General features: G+C 34.5%; 1 protein-coding gene across 3 annotated transcripts in view; it reads right to left on the bottom strand.

Annotated features, from left to right (window-relative positions):
* Positions 1–1,229: 1,229 nt before the first annotated feature.
* Positions 1,230–15,000, bottom strand: part of LOC115214227 (cell cycle checkpoint protein RAD17-like) — a 52,524-nt gene continuing 38,753 nt past the window's right edge. For 2 of the 3 annotated variants that reach the window (XM_029783345.2, XM_036504704.1), the window contains exons 15-18: positions 13,321–13,360; positions 10,853–10,939; positions 9,213–9,264; positions 1,231–1,468 (exon numbers count right to left, since the gene is read on the bottom strand). In XM_029783345.2, coding sequence (XP_029639205.1) covers positions 1,306–1,468; positions 9,213–9,264; positions 10,853–10,939; positions 13,321–13,360 — 342 coding nt within the window. In that variant the 3' untranslated portion in view covers positions 1,231–1,305. Of the gene's footprint in view, positions 1,469–9,212; positions 9,265–10,852; positions 10,940–13,320; positions 13,361–15,000 lie in introns of all 3 variants that reach the window. The other variant, XM_036504703.1, reaches the window with a different exon arrangement.

The following is a 15,000-nucleotide window of genomic DNA, read 5'->3' as shown; positions in this document are numbered from 1 at the left end:
AGAAACTGGTGTAGCAGCATTATGTATATCTATATCTAACTATATGTGTGTGTGTGTGTGTGTGTGTGTGTGTGTGTGTGTGTGTGTGTGTGTATATCCATATCTATGCATATATTTATGTCTATACCTATATATCCATATCTATGCATATATTTATGTCTATACCTATATATCCATATCTATGCATATATTTATGTCTATACCTATATATCCATATCTATGCATATATTTATGTCTATACCTATATATCCATATCTATGCATATATTTATGTCTATACATATATATCCATATCTATGCATATATTTATGTCTATACATATATATCCATATCTATGCATATATTTATGTCTATACATATATATCCATATCTATGCATATATTTATGTCTATACATATATATCCATATCTATGCATATATTTATGTCTATACATATATATCCATATCTATGCATATATTTATGTCTATACATATATATCCATATCTATGCATATATATATATATATACACATATATATTTATATACACATATATATTTATATACATATATCTCTATATATGCATATATATTTATATATATTTATATATATTTATATATATGCATATATATGAATATATATGCATATTTATATATATGCATATATATTTATATATGCATATATATATTTATATATGCATATATATATTTATATGCATATATATATTTATATATGCATATATATATTTATATGCATATATATATTTATATATGCATATATATATTTATATATGCATATATATATTTATATATGCATATATATATTTATATATGCATATATATATTTATATATGCATATATATATTTATATGCATAATATATTTATATGCATATATATTTATATGCATATATATTTATATATGCATATATATATTTATATATGCATATATATATTTATATGCATATATATATTTATATGCATTTGCATATATATTTATATATGCATATATATTTATATATGCATATATATATATATATGCATATATATTTATATATGTATATATAAATATATATATATGCATATATATATGCATATATATATCTATATATGTGTGTGTGTGTATGTGTATGTATACATATATGTATAAACATACGTGTGTATCTACACACACCTACTTTGATGCATTTCATTTATTATTATTATTATTATTATTATTATTATTATTAAAGCAATAATTTGCAGTCCCAGTTATGTGTGTATTTCTTAAATTATAGAGAGATGAAAGATGATCAGAAAAAAAAAAAAGAAAGGAAGTTGGGGGACACCACTCAGTCGTCAAATTCCTCTATAACAATTTCTTCAGTGTCTGATGTCACAGTGTTATCTGATGACTGGCTGTTGCTCAGACTAGATTCTTTGGAGTCTGAAGTATTCAATAAACTCTTCATACAAGAAACATCACCATCTTCTAATCTTTCTAAATTTGACCACCTGAAAATAACAAAAATTTCAGTATAAAAAAAGCAAGCCTTTTAAAATCATCAATGTTATTGCTTTGCCACAAATGCATAGATCAGTAAGAATATGTTGCGACATATTTTCTACAGCTGGACAACTTCCTGCTGCCAACCATCACCTGTTTCCCAGTTCTTATACAAGATAGGAAGACTGGAAATGAATAACCCCACTTGTATGGCAATGATGCTCATTTACAACAATCACATGAATTCTAGAGAAGGGTACACATGAACACGAGACCACTCTTGCACTTCAAAGAAAAATAACAACACAATCCGAAGTGAAACAACATTTCCCTTTCTTCTTGGGAAAACAAACTATCAGAATGCAAGGCCTCGCACCAGTCCTGCTTCTCCTCCATTCAAAGATTTGAGCAAAGTCAACTCCAGCATTGGGACCTACTTTGTGAAAGCATGAAGGAACGCTGGAAAAATGCTTGATACGTATGTATATGAGTGTGTGGACGCACGTGCGTGAAGCACATGCACACAATAAATACGTACAACCCCCCAATACACACTCATATACATACGTATCAAGCTCGACATCCACAGCAATACGCTTACACCCACTCACACCCAGATGGGTGAATTGCACAACCAGGGAACGCACACACACACGTGTGCGTATTTTGATTGTGCAACTCGCCCATATGCATGTATGCGGGCGCGATTACATTGTTGCACATATCGAGCCCAAATAGCATGCATATGTACATGTGAGGGGGTACACGCACATGACGTGCGCGTGTACCCCCTGCATTTATACCCGTGCGTGAATATACACATGGAGACTACCACACAGGTACAAATGTGTATAGTAATGGGAGCCCCATCACTACACTCAATGTATACTCTCACCCATCCGCACGGATGTGAAAGTGAATCTCCGGTGTATATGTTGAGGCTTATATGTAGCGCTGTGGAGGCGAACGTCGTTGAAATTGTGAATGAATGGGTGGAGTTGGGAATTGTAACCGGGTGGTGGACTAGCGTTGCTTGGAATTGTGAATGGAATAGTGTAGTAGTAAGGCAGGCATCGAGAATAGATTTGGGTTACTGCAAGTTGTTTGTTAGAGCTGCTAAGATGAGCTAAAGCTCATAAATGTATATAATAATTTATCATGGTAGTTTTTTAAAGAATCCATTCATAATAAACTTTTTTTTAAGTAGTGTTGGTTTGCCACGTGGATATAGTTTTTAGTTCCATTTATTCTATTTCTCCATTCATAATTTTAAATGACGTTTACTTTCCATGGCGCGTATTCTTTTTTTTACATAAGTTATATTTCTATGGTAACGTAATTTTGGTTTGATTTTTTTAACGGCTAAGAATTTAATTTCACTTCATAATTTGAAACTGACTTGTAAGTATGTATTTTATTTCTCCTTATGTCATATTGTTATTTTTGATATTCTGGTTAATTACGATGTATTTAATGTTGTTTTTCATAGGAGTGTTTATGTATATGAGATTGTGTGTGAGTTTTTAGTTGTATAATTTATTTATCTGTATGAGTGTGGGTGTGTAAATATTGTTGTATATATCGAGTTTAGTGAGTATGTATATGTGAGGGAGTATATGTATCTGTTGTGTGTGTGTGTTTTGCGTGTGTGTGTGTTTGTGTGTGAATGTGTATATGGGTTTGTTATTTAGGTAAACAATGAACGGTAAACTTGATCTCGGCAGCATTTGAACTCGGAACGTAAAGAGCCAAGAGAAATGTCCCCAAGCACTTTGTCCAGAATGCTAACGATTCTGCCAGCTTGCTACTGTGCTAAAGTTGTAAATTTGTCTGTGTGGGGAGGGAGTGGGTTTTTGGTGTATATTGAGGTTTATAAGTTAGTATAGGTATGTGTATAAGTCGTGGGTCTGTGGTTTACGTGTGTGTATTTGTGTGTGAATGTTTAGGTTAGGGGGATTGCTATATAGGTTTGTTATAGAGTTTAGCAAAGGGAGATTTTATCGTTATATGTTTTTAAGAGTTTTGGTTTATCATGGTTTTTTTAGGGAATTCGTGGTAATTTGTCTATTTTCGATGTTGGTTGTTTTATTACATTGTTTCATTCATAATTTTTGAGTGGTGTTCGTTTTGCCACGTGAATATTATTTTTAATTCCATTTATTCCATTTCTCCATTCATTATTTTAAAAGATGTTCGTTTCCAGAGCGGTTATACTTTTTATACATATGTTAAGTTCCTTGGTAAAGTAATTTTGTTTGTTGAGGCTTATATGTACTTGTGTGTGTGTGAGTGGGGTGGGTGTTTGTATTTGTTATGGGTGTGTGGTTTACGTGTGTGTATTTGTGTGTGAATGTATAGTTTAAAGGGATTGCTATATAAGTATGTTATAGTGTTTAGTAAAGGGAGGTTTTATCATTTATGTTTTGTGAGTTTTAGCTTATCATGGTAGTTTTATAAAAGAATCCATTCATAATTTTTGTGTTTATTTGTCTGTGTGGGGTTGAGTGGGTTTTTGGAGTATATGTTGAGGTTTATATGTATGTATAGGTATGTGTAAGTGGTGTGGGTATTTGTATATGTCGTGGGTGTGTGGTTTACGTGTGTGTATTTGTGTGTGAATGTTTAGGTTAGGGGGATTGCTATATAGGTATGTTATAGAGTTTAGTAAAGGGAGATTTTATCATTATATGTTTTTATGAGTTTTGGTTTATCATGGTAGGTTTGTTAAGGAATTCGTAGTAATTTGTGTCTATTTGCGATGTCTGTTGTTTTATTGCATTGTTTCATTCATAATTTTTAAGTAGTGTTCGTTTTACCAAGTGAATATAATTTTTAATTCCATTTATTCCATTTCTCCGTTCATAATTTTAAGTGATGTCCGTTTTCTAGAGCGTGAATGTGGGTTGTATGTGTGTGTGTGTGGGAGTATGAATAAGTATTGTGTTGAAGTATTTAGCTATTTTATTTATTTATAGTTGCCTAGACGTTTTTATGTGTATGTATAGGGATATATATATAGGTGTGTGATTTAGTGTATGTAGTTAGATATGGTTATATATAATTAGGTATATGTGTATGGGTGTATATATAGTTTATTATTATATTATTATTATTTTTTTGTTTTGTTTTATATTTTATATTTAATTGTTGATAGGTTTATTTTAGTTTATATATTGTTTATATATTGATTATATATGGATTATATATAGGTTATATATGGATTATATATTTATATTTTTTCATTCATACTTTAATTATTTTAAAATTATTATTTTTATATTTTAAAATATTGATATTTTAGATTGGAAGTCCACCTGAAGATTGTCGATCAAGACAAGAAACAATTGTAGTGGCGGTTTTTTTGACTATTTATTAAAATTTTATGTATTGATTAAGTCTTTCCTTGTTTGTTTTGCAAAATAGTGGTTTTGTCTCTAATAATATTTTATAATATTTTACTATAAAATTGGATTTAATCCTAAATCTGATTTTTTCCCTGTAAATTTGGATTTATTCCCTAATATTTATTATTTATATATATATATATATATATATATATATATATATATGTACACAACGAGCTTCTTTCAGTTTCTGTCTACCAAATTCATTTACAAGGTATTGATCAGCTTGAGGCAATAGAAGAAGACCCATGCCAGAGGTACCGTGTGATGGGATTGAACTAAAAAACCATATGGTTGGGAAGCCAGATTCTTAACCACACAGCCACATTTAATTTCTTAAATTTCTTTTTTTAATTAAAGCTGACATGGAGTTGTGTACATATGTCTGAATGTGTACGAGGGGGTGCTGAAAAGTTCTTGGCTTTGGGAAAAAGAAAATACAGGAAGATCAGCCAATTATGATTTTATTCAGCATATTCCCCTCTCAGGTTCACACACTTATTGCAGCAATTCTTCAGCTTTTCTAAGCCCTGTAAAAGGACTCAGAAGGTTGGACCTCCAATCAGGCCTCTCAAAATACCCTTAAAGCCAGGGATTTTCCAGCACCCCATGTATGTGAATGTGTGATTCAAAGATGACTTCTTTTCTACCAACATAGGGTTAATTTTTGCAGGGGTATGTTTCTTGACAATTTTAGATTTTGTTTCCTAAGCTAACAAGAATTATTTTTGAAAATCTAGAAAAGTTTGCAAATGAAATAATGGAAGAAGAGTTATTACAGGTGGATACTTGTGTAGTCTTACTGCAATAACTATTTTCATTTGAGCTGGCTGAGATAAGCACACAAACAAATGAACAAATTTAGTATATTTAAACGTAGGCCCCACCCATGTTAGCATGGAACACAGATGTTAAATGATGATGATGATGAGCAGGAACAGCTGCGTTTCTTACCACATGGTTTTGGGTTCAAACCCCCATGAGCAAGTGTATTCTACTACAGTCCCAGGCCAACCAAAGCTTTGTGTGTGGAATTAGTAGACAAAAACTGGAAGAAGCCCATCATTTATTTATATATATATATATATATATATATATATATATATATATGAAGAGAGAGAGAGAGGAGAGAGAGAGAGAGAGAAAGAGTGTGTGTGTGTGTTACTGTCTCTTTGTTGTGGTAACACATGATTGTAAGCAAGTGTCACCATCATGCAAGCAGTGTGCTTTGTATATGATTCTTCTGAGAAAACATTTTCTTGCCATGGGAAAACATGAACTGACTTGGAAAGAGATGTGGGTTGGTGACAAGCCTGGCATCCAGCCATAGAAAATCAGCCTCAACAAACTGCATCCAACCCATACAAACAAGGAAAAGTTTAAAACGATGACAATGCTGAAACATATTTGTGAGACAGGACAATGTTTAGGACTAAAATCTTAATCAAGTAGGACAGCATGATACCAATGATTAACAGATTATGGTTAGGATCATTGCAAGAGTTCCAACAACACATTTTGGCATTTAGATCTTTTGCCAGTGAACATAAAACAAAAGAGAGGTATATAACTGAAGATTTATGTTGTTACACTAACAAGGATGAAGCAAACATAATCTAATTTTGACACAAAGCCAAAAGTTTTAACAGGAGAGAGCAAGCTGATTACATTGACCCCCTAGTATTTGACTGTTACTTATGAAAGGTAAAGTTGACCTTGGGAGAATTTGTACTCAGAATGTAATGAGCCAAAAGAAATGCTGTTTAGCGATTTGTCCAACATGCTAATTATTTTGCCAGTTCACTGCCTTATACTCAATATATCATCAGCAGATATATTATCAATAGCAATCCAGTAATGACTATCTTTTCCTTGGGTGTTACATATATAGGACTGTATTACCTAGCATCTCCCCCTTTTCAAAATGAGTGGTTTGAAAGAGACTTGACTGACTACTTAGTTGCTGTTTCTAAAAGATAGAGCAATCATGGTAGTTCTCCTTATATTATCTTGCACATATCTAAATAGGTTGTGTCATTCTGAGATTGCACAATGGCACATGTTTGACAATAAGGCCTTGAGTAACATTACAGAAGGAAACATTCAGTACAGGCACAAACAGGACTGCAATGGTTAAGGTGTCTGCTTTGCAATTATGTGGTCCTAGGTTCAGTCTTACTATACAGCATACGAAAGAAATATCTTCTACTATGGCCTCAGATCTGAAGCAAATGTAGTGTGTGTGTGTGTGTGTACCTTTTGTGTAATGTTAACATAATGGAGACACATGGCTCAGTGGTTAGAGCGTCAAGCTCACAAACATGAGGTAGTGAGTTTGATTCCTGGACAGGGCTGTGTGCTGTGTTCTTGAGCAAAACACTATTTGACATTGCTCCAGTTCACTGAGCTGTAGAAATGAGTTGTGACGTCACTGGTGCCAAGCTGTATCGGCCTTTGCCTTTCCTTTGAATAACGTCGGTGACATGGAGAAGGAAAAATGGTATGCATGGGCAACTGCTGGTCTTCCATAAACAACTTTGCCCAGACTTGTGCCTCAGAGGGTAACTTTGTAGGTGCAATCCCATGGTCATTCATGACCAAAGAGGGTCTTTACCCTTTTACTCTTTAACACAATGACTGTTGTTTTTGTTTAGATGGTCTCATGCAAGAAGCAGCAATGGCAACTTTCATACATACACATGTATATGCATGTGAATATACATGTGCTTGAAAGTTGCTGTTTTTGATTTTCACATGAGATTCTCTGAACAAAAATACAAGAGTTGTATTCACATTCCCAATAAATGTTACATCCAGAACACTGTGCCCTAAAAGTAGTGGAACAAAACATCTTTTACTTGTAAAAACAAGGGTTGGCAGCAGGAAGAGCATCCGGCAGTATGAATACTGCCTCAAATAACTATCAATCTAACCTATGCTACCATAGGTTAGAAAAGCAGAAGTGAAGCAAGCGAATGATTTTGAGAACACTCTGAACCACAGTTCTGAGCTCACAAATTACTTCATAACAGCATTAGATATGTTTTATTCTTTTACAGGTTAGTCAGAGTTTAACAAAAGTTATCACACCCCCACACACAGTTCTTAGGTTAGTACACCTTGTTTTTTGCAATCTCCAGCAAATTGACAAGTGCATGCATTGTGTTACGCCCCCCTGTAGAGTTACCTTCCTTTACCTTTCATGTATCCAAAGCTTGCATTGGGTACAATGTATGGAGTTTCTACCAAAATCCTTCTTACATATCAAGCAGGGCCATCTCCCAGAAGAGACTTGTAATTTGTCTGTTTTCCTACTTACCAGGACTTATTAATCCTAAAGCCCTTAGATTACAGATCTTGTTTCCACAACTGAATTAGGAAATGATTCAGCTATAAGAACAAGGTCATCAGCACAGAGGAGTTCCCAAGGACAAACAGTCTTAAATTCCTCTGTTAAGGCCTTGAGGGCTAATATAAACAGGAGGGGGTTGAGAACTGAGCCTTGGTGGACTCCTACCTGCACACTGAATTCATTGCTATACTCATTGCCAACCTTACTGGTGGCATCCCTGTACATGGTTTGCACTGCTCTCACCAACCACTCTTCTATCCGTAGCTTTTGCATTGGCCATTAGATAAGGGAGCGAGGGACTCTATCAAAGGTTTTCTCCATGTTGACAAAAGCCAGATACAGAGGTTTATTTTTAGCTAAGTATTTCTCCTGCAGTTACCTAACCAGGAATATAGCATTGGCCGTGCTCCTGCCTGGCATAAGTTCGAACAGCATCTCATCTACACTAACTCTCTTCCTAATTAATTGAATTATGATCCTTTCAGGGACTTTCATCACCTGGTCCAGCAATTTTATGTCTCTGTAATTATTTCTGTCTAAGGCATCACCTTTGTCTTTGCAGCAGCTGACTATAATTCTACTACACTAATCATTGAGTATGACTGCCTCATGGACAACTTGATTAACTAATATGGGTAACAAGGCTATATCCTACCCCACCAGACATTTTAAGCTGCCAGATATTTTAATCATTGTGAAGCAAACTTCTTAACCACAAAGCCATGCATATGACCCATTAAGTTTACACATAGATGGAAAATTTATGAGAGAAAACAAAATGATAGGTCTTAAATAACATCCATGTATATTAGGTTTCTAGAATAAGTACATTGTAGCTCTGCATGTTGTAAGGGGTAACTATAATGGTTGGCATCAGGAAAGGCGTTTGGACCTCTAAAAATGCCAGCATGGAAAAATAAGTACAAAAGCGATGAAGAAGAATTACTGTAGCAAAGTAATAAAGTGAAAAGCAAGAGAAATTTTCAGGAAACTTACCTTGAGTGAAACTTTGGAAAGGTACAGATGTCATTTACAAATGATATTTGTCCTGGAAATAGTAAAATAGGGCAACTTGAATAAATGAGCAAAGTCAATGAGTACCATAGTTGCATGTGTGTGTGTGTGTGTGTGGCATACTGTTGTTTGTTGTCATAAACAATAATAACAAACTTATGACACACATACTAGCAACATCATGCAGTAGAAAATATTTAGGTAATACCATCAAATAAAGGAGACCCACCACTCCTGTATTCTCCAGCTATCAAAAACTGCATTTCCTCTTCAGAATCAGAAGTAAAAATGTTAATCTTTGAACAACTGCTCATCTTTCACAAAGCACAATTATACCCTGCCCCTGCACCAAAGCAACTGATGACAGAGCAGCCACCGCATACACAGTTTCTAGACTGCACCCAAATAAAAGCAGTCTAACTCAGTGTTCCTCAGAAGGATGGGGAAGGGCAGTGTGGACTGAAAAGGGAGCAGATGAATCTTTTATCTTTTATCTTTTACTTTTTACAGCCATTGAACTGTAGCCAAGCTGGAGTACTGCCTTGAAGGGTTTAGTTGAACAAATCAACCCCAACACTTAGTTTTTAAAGCCTAGTACTTACTCTATCAGTCCATTTTGACAAACCACTAAGTTACAGAGTGTAAACAAACTAACAGCAGTTGTCAAGCCGTGATACAGACAAACCCAAACAAGACACACACACAACACACACACATACATACATACATATGAGAGTGCGTGCTTCCAGCTGCTAACTTCACTTACAGGGCTATAATAGAAGACACTTGCCCAAGGTGCCGCACAATCCAAAAGAAACTGAAACCACATGGCTACAAAGAAAGCTTCTTAACCACACTGCCATATCAGGCTAGGCGAGGTGTAATAAAAGTAAAATAGTTTTAAACTTGTCCAATGCAAAGGCAAAGACAGCACAATCATATGGATACAAGCTATTTCATCTCATTTAAAAAGAGGGGTGGGTCTTGTATTTGATGGAGCTGGTAATTGCCTGTTTGAGAACCACTAGTTAGTCTACCTGACAAATCTTCACATATGAAATATTTAGGAAATATTTTCCTCTTGTTAAACATTTATCTTGCTATGTCTTTTTTCATCTATACTAAAACAGCCTCTACTCCACTTGACCCTTTAGCATTTAAATCAGCGATATCAGGTCCCAGATCCAACCTACCACACCTACCCTACACAATGTCATTCTAAAAATAAGCAATCATCAAAGTCTCAAAGCTATAAGACAATTCATGATTCATGGCTGTGTGGTTAGGGAGCTTGCTTCCTAGCTACATGGTTTCGGATTCAGTCCCACTGCGTGGCACTTTGGGTAGGTGTCTTCCACTATAGCCCCGAGCCGACCGGAGCTTTGTGATTGAATTCGGTAGGTGGAAGTTACTGCCGTGTGTGTGTATGTGTGCGTATAGCTGCTCAGTGCCTCTCCAAAAGAGAGAGAGAGGGAATGTGAATCAATAAGCAATAAATTTGACAGAGTAATCTGAATGCTAAAAGGTTAAATTACTAATTTTAAACTCCCACAATAGTGAAAGTCACTGAAAATTATAAACAATTTTTTTTTTAAATCCCAGAAAACTAAAGAATTCCTTACTAGGTGAATGCATTGTAACATTAGTTAACTTCATGTAGGGAACAATTTCTGTGAGTAGGACCTCATTGGAAGCACCAAGAATAGGAACTGAAATAGATGAAAATCAGTTGTTTTAGTGAAGAGTAAAAAGGTTTTTGAAAACATAAAGGTATCATTTACAAACGATATTTGTCTGGAAATAGTAAAAAGGACAACATGAATAAAGTCATAGGAGTATCTAATAAATGACTTGAAAATTCAGAAAACCAGATTTGCCATCCTTTACCAAGTAGTGTTTTATGGTGGTGGTTGTTGTTTAGCCCCTGGTCAGAACTGATTGAGCAAACCTATGACCAAAGGTACTTTAACATCCAGCTTCTCAGACATTAGTGTAACAATATGCTCTTCCATTTAAAAAAGGGAGGGTATACTTTGAGGAAAATTTTGACAGCTATTTCAAAAAGATCAAGCCACTACAGAGTTCACTTCATTGACTTAAATAGTATGTTGTGTGAAGGAGTGAAATAACTGAATAGATACTAAACTAAAATACAAGCTCATAGGCCACAGGTTCAAATCCACAGCAGGAGTTTCATTTTCACTGGGTTTCTTTAACAAAGATTGCTCAATCTCAGACTATAATCTACCAATCAATCTAGCTTTAACCTTTTAACATTTAAACCAGCCATATCCAACCTAAATATTCTACCTGTTCTATGTTAAAATCAGCAAAATCTGGCCTCTCACACCTACCCTACAATGTTATTCTAAAAATAAACAATCACATCATCAAAATCGCCAAGCAACAAGGTAATATGCATGCTTAATTGAAAACAATGTGAACAAATAAGCATTACATTTGACAGAGTAATCTGAGCACTAAAGGGTTAATAGACACTAGATCACCCAGTTCAATCTCAGACAACCTAACTGTCAGTAAGACATACCATATCATCAAGTTAATTCAGTTTCAGACCACAGCCCATTAATCAGTTTATCAGAGCTGTTAGGCCATTTTAATGACCATAAGGTTGATAATAATTAGCACTAAACCAACTACAACAGTGTATTTTGTGTAATAAATTAAATGCAAAATTTAGGGTGGGATCTGAATTCTAGATTTGTAGAATTAATCAGATATTTACTTGTTTTAATTAGACAAGATTTAAGGATGGGAAACTGAGAAACTGAGGTGTTGATGCTTTTTCAAGAAATAACTACCACTTTGAACCAAAACTTGTCCATCAAATCAGTACACTAAAAGCTTTCCTTTACTTATTTTCATAGAACATTGATTTCTATTAACTACACAGAAACCATTTTTCTAGGAAGAGCATCAAGTCAACTGATATTTATGGGACAGGCCTAGTTGTATAAGCACAGGCTTGGTTGTATGATTAAGAAGTTCGCTTTCCAACCACATAATTTTGAGTTCAATCTCACTGCATGGCATTTTTGGGCAAGTGTCATCTACTATAGTGCCAGGCCAACAAAAGCCTTGTAAGTGGATTCTGTAGACAGATACTAAAAGAGGCCTCTCTCCGCGCTGTTGTAGTTGGTTTAGTGCTAATTATTATCAACCTTATGGTCATTAAAATGGCCTAACAGCTCTGATAAAATGATTAATGGGATATGGTCTGAAACTGAATTAACTTGATGATATGGTATGTCTTACTGACAGTTAGGTTGTCTGAGATTGAACTGGGTGATCTAGTGTCTATTAACCCTTTAGTGCTCAGATTACTCTGTCAAATGTAATGCTTATTTGTTCGCGTGCGTGCGTGCGTCTCTCTCTCTCTCTCTCTCTCTCCTTGTCTTGACATAGAGCAATTGAGGCAGTGTCATTTCATTTCCAATATTCTCTGATAACATGTCTGTCTAGGGAGAAATATTACTTAACTTGGAAACAGGTAAGGTTTGCCAACCGGGAGGACATCCAGCCACAGAAAAATCTATCTTGATAAATTCTGTCCAACCCGTGCAAGTATGAAAAAGTGAACATTAAAACGATGATGATAATGGCAAAGTGTAGTTTCAAAAGTATGCTACCATTGCCACCACCACCACCACCACTACCATGTCTACTTTTTTGTGCTCACATGGGTTAGAGTTTTCCCATAACCAGATAAGAGAATCACCTCTACATAATTTAATCCAGTGAATTACTCTTTAAGCCAAGTCATATCTATAGATTATTATTATTTCATTATTATTAAATCCTTTAGCATTTAAACCAGACATATCTGGTCCAAATATTCAACCTGCTTTATGTCCAAACCATCCAGATCTGGCCTCTCACACCTACCCTACAATAGCATTCTAAACATAAATAACATCATTGAAATCTTGAAGCTACAAGATAATTCAAGATTAATTCAAAACAATAAAGCATTACATTTGACAGAGTAACATGAATGTTAAAGGGTTAAGTTAAAGCATCAAAATTAAGAGATAAAAATAATTATCTGCCAAAGTTTGGTATTACTTACAACTAAAAATATCTTTACTTGCTTGGTACCGGTCCCTGAACTGAAATACAAAAAAAAAAAATTTTTTATTCAAAATTGCATTTCAAAACCAATTGAAATGGTAATCTTAAAAATGTGAAATTTTCTGTCATTTGATCATAATTTTTTTTAAACCAAATTATTTTTCATGTTTGGCACTAGGAAGGGCATCCAGCCTTAGAAACCATTCATTTACAATCAAGTCATGTCTAACTATGTGATAAATCCAGTTTTGAAAGTAACTGAAGAACTTCATTAAAAAAATATATGAAGTTAGTTGATAGCAGTCTAGAGTCTTCGATATTGTTGTCATTGTTGTTCAACACCAAGTCAGGTCTTGTTGAGCAGACTTATGATCAAAGATATTCAAGCCAAAACCATCCTGTCTCTTTAAATACCTATGTTTCCCAACAAGTCTACTCTACTCTTACCATTAACAAAGTAAGATATGATTTGAGGGAATTTGATACCTATTTCTAGCTATCAAGGCATAAATGAGGAGTTACTCATTTACAGGCAAATTTTCGCTCACAAATTTCAAAATCAACAACCGAGAAAGTTCTGTCTACTATAGCCTCAGGCTGACCAAAACCTTGAGAGAAGCCTGTTGTATGTGTGTGTGTGTGTGTGTGTGTGTGTGTGTGTGTGTGTGTGTGTGTGTGTGTGTGTGTGTATAAATATATATACATATATATATATATTTCTTTTCACTTCTTGACCGCTTGTACTACATTCGCCGCCACTAATACTACATTCGCTCTAACACTAAAAAAAATGTATTATCTATTTACTAATATGCTTATTTCTTAACGTGAGCTAAGCAGTTGATATCGTCTTCCCAAAATATCCTTTCATTTTTATGTGCTGATAATTTCTCCCTTCTTTCTCCCTTTCTCCATATTACTTTGTCTGTTCTTCGCCCTCTACAATAATTTGCCCGTTCAAGTTTTCACTCTCTCCTGAATCAAACTTCGCCATTTCGCAGTCTGTTTTCTTAAACTCTTTAGTACTTCCGTCTTGTCTGCCCCTAAACTCAAACCCCTTCCGGTCAATTTATACTTAAAAGGACACCCCCATGTGCTCTATTATTCATTCATCGAGCAGTGATGCCTGAAAATAGATAAGCTAAAAATTTCTTTTCACTTCTTGACCGCTTGTACTACTATATATATACTAGCAGTATCGCCCGGCGTTGCTCGGGTTTGTAAGGGAAATAACTATATAAGCATTTTTAGAGATGTAAAGTATAATAGCCATTTCAATATGGCTAACCACAAAGGGGGGGGGGTGTTACTGTAGCTTTTTACGTTCTGAGATTTAATAAATTTTTAGAGAGTTACTTCCCTTATATATGCCAAAAAGGCATAAAAAATGGGAAAAATTGATGGTAAATTTTTTTTTAAATCGTAGACTCATCGTAGACACACGCTAATACCCAGAAGGGCTCGATATGGATCACGACTATAAGATACCCGGTTTTGGTTAAACTGCATCACAAAATGTGGGAGGAGTTAGGAATCTAAATCATAGGAGACAGACAGCACACAACCTCTCTTTTATATATAAAGATATATATATAATTATTATTTGAGGGAATAAAATCCAAACTTACAAGGAAAAAAATTCAATTTAGAAATACTATATCAATTTCGCACAATATCT

This window comes from Octopus sinensis, linkage group LG7 (assembly GCF_006345805.1).
Source record: "Octopus sinensis linkage group LG7, ASM634580v1, whole genome shotgun sequence".
Taxonomy (NCBI): Eukaryota; Metazoa; Mollusca; class Cephalopoda; order Octopoda; family Octopodidae; genus Octopus; species Octopus sinensis.
The sequence above is the reverse complement of the archived record's forward strand: the minus strand, read 5'-3'. Positions and strand labels throughout refer to the sequence as shown.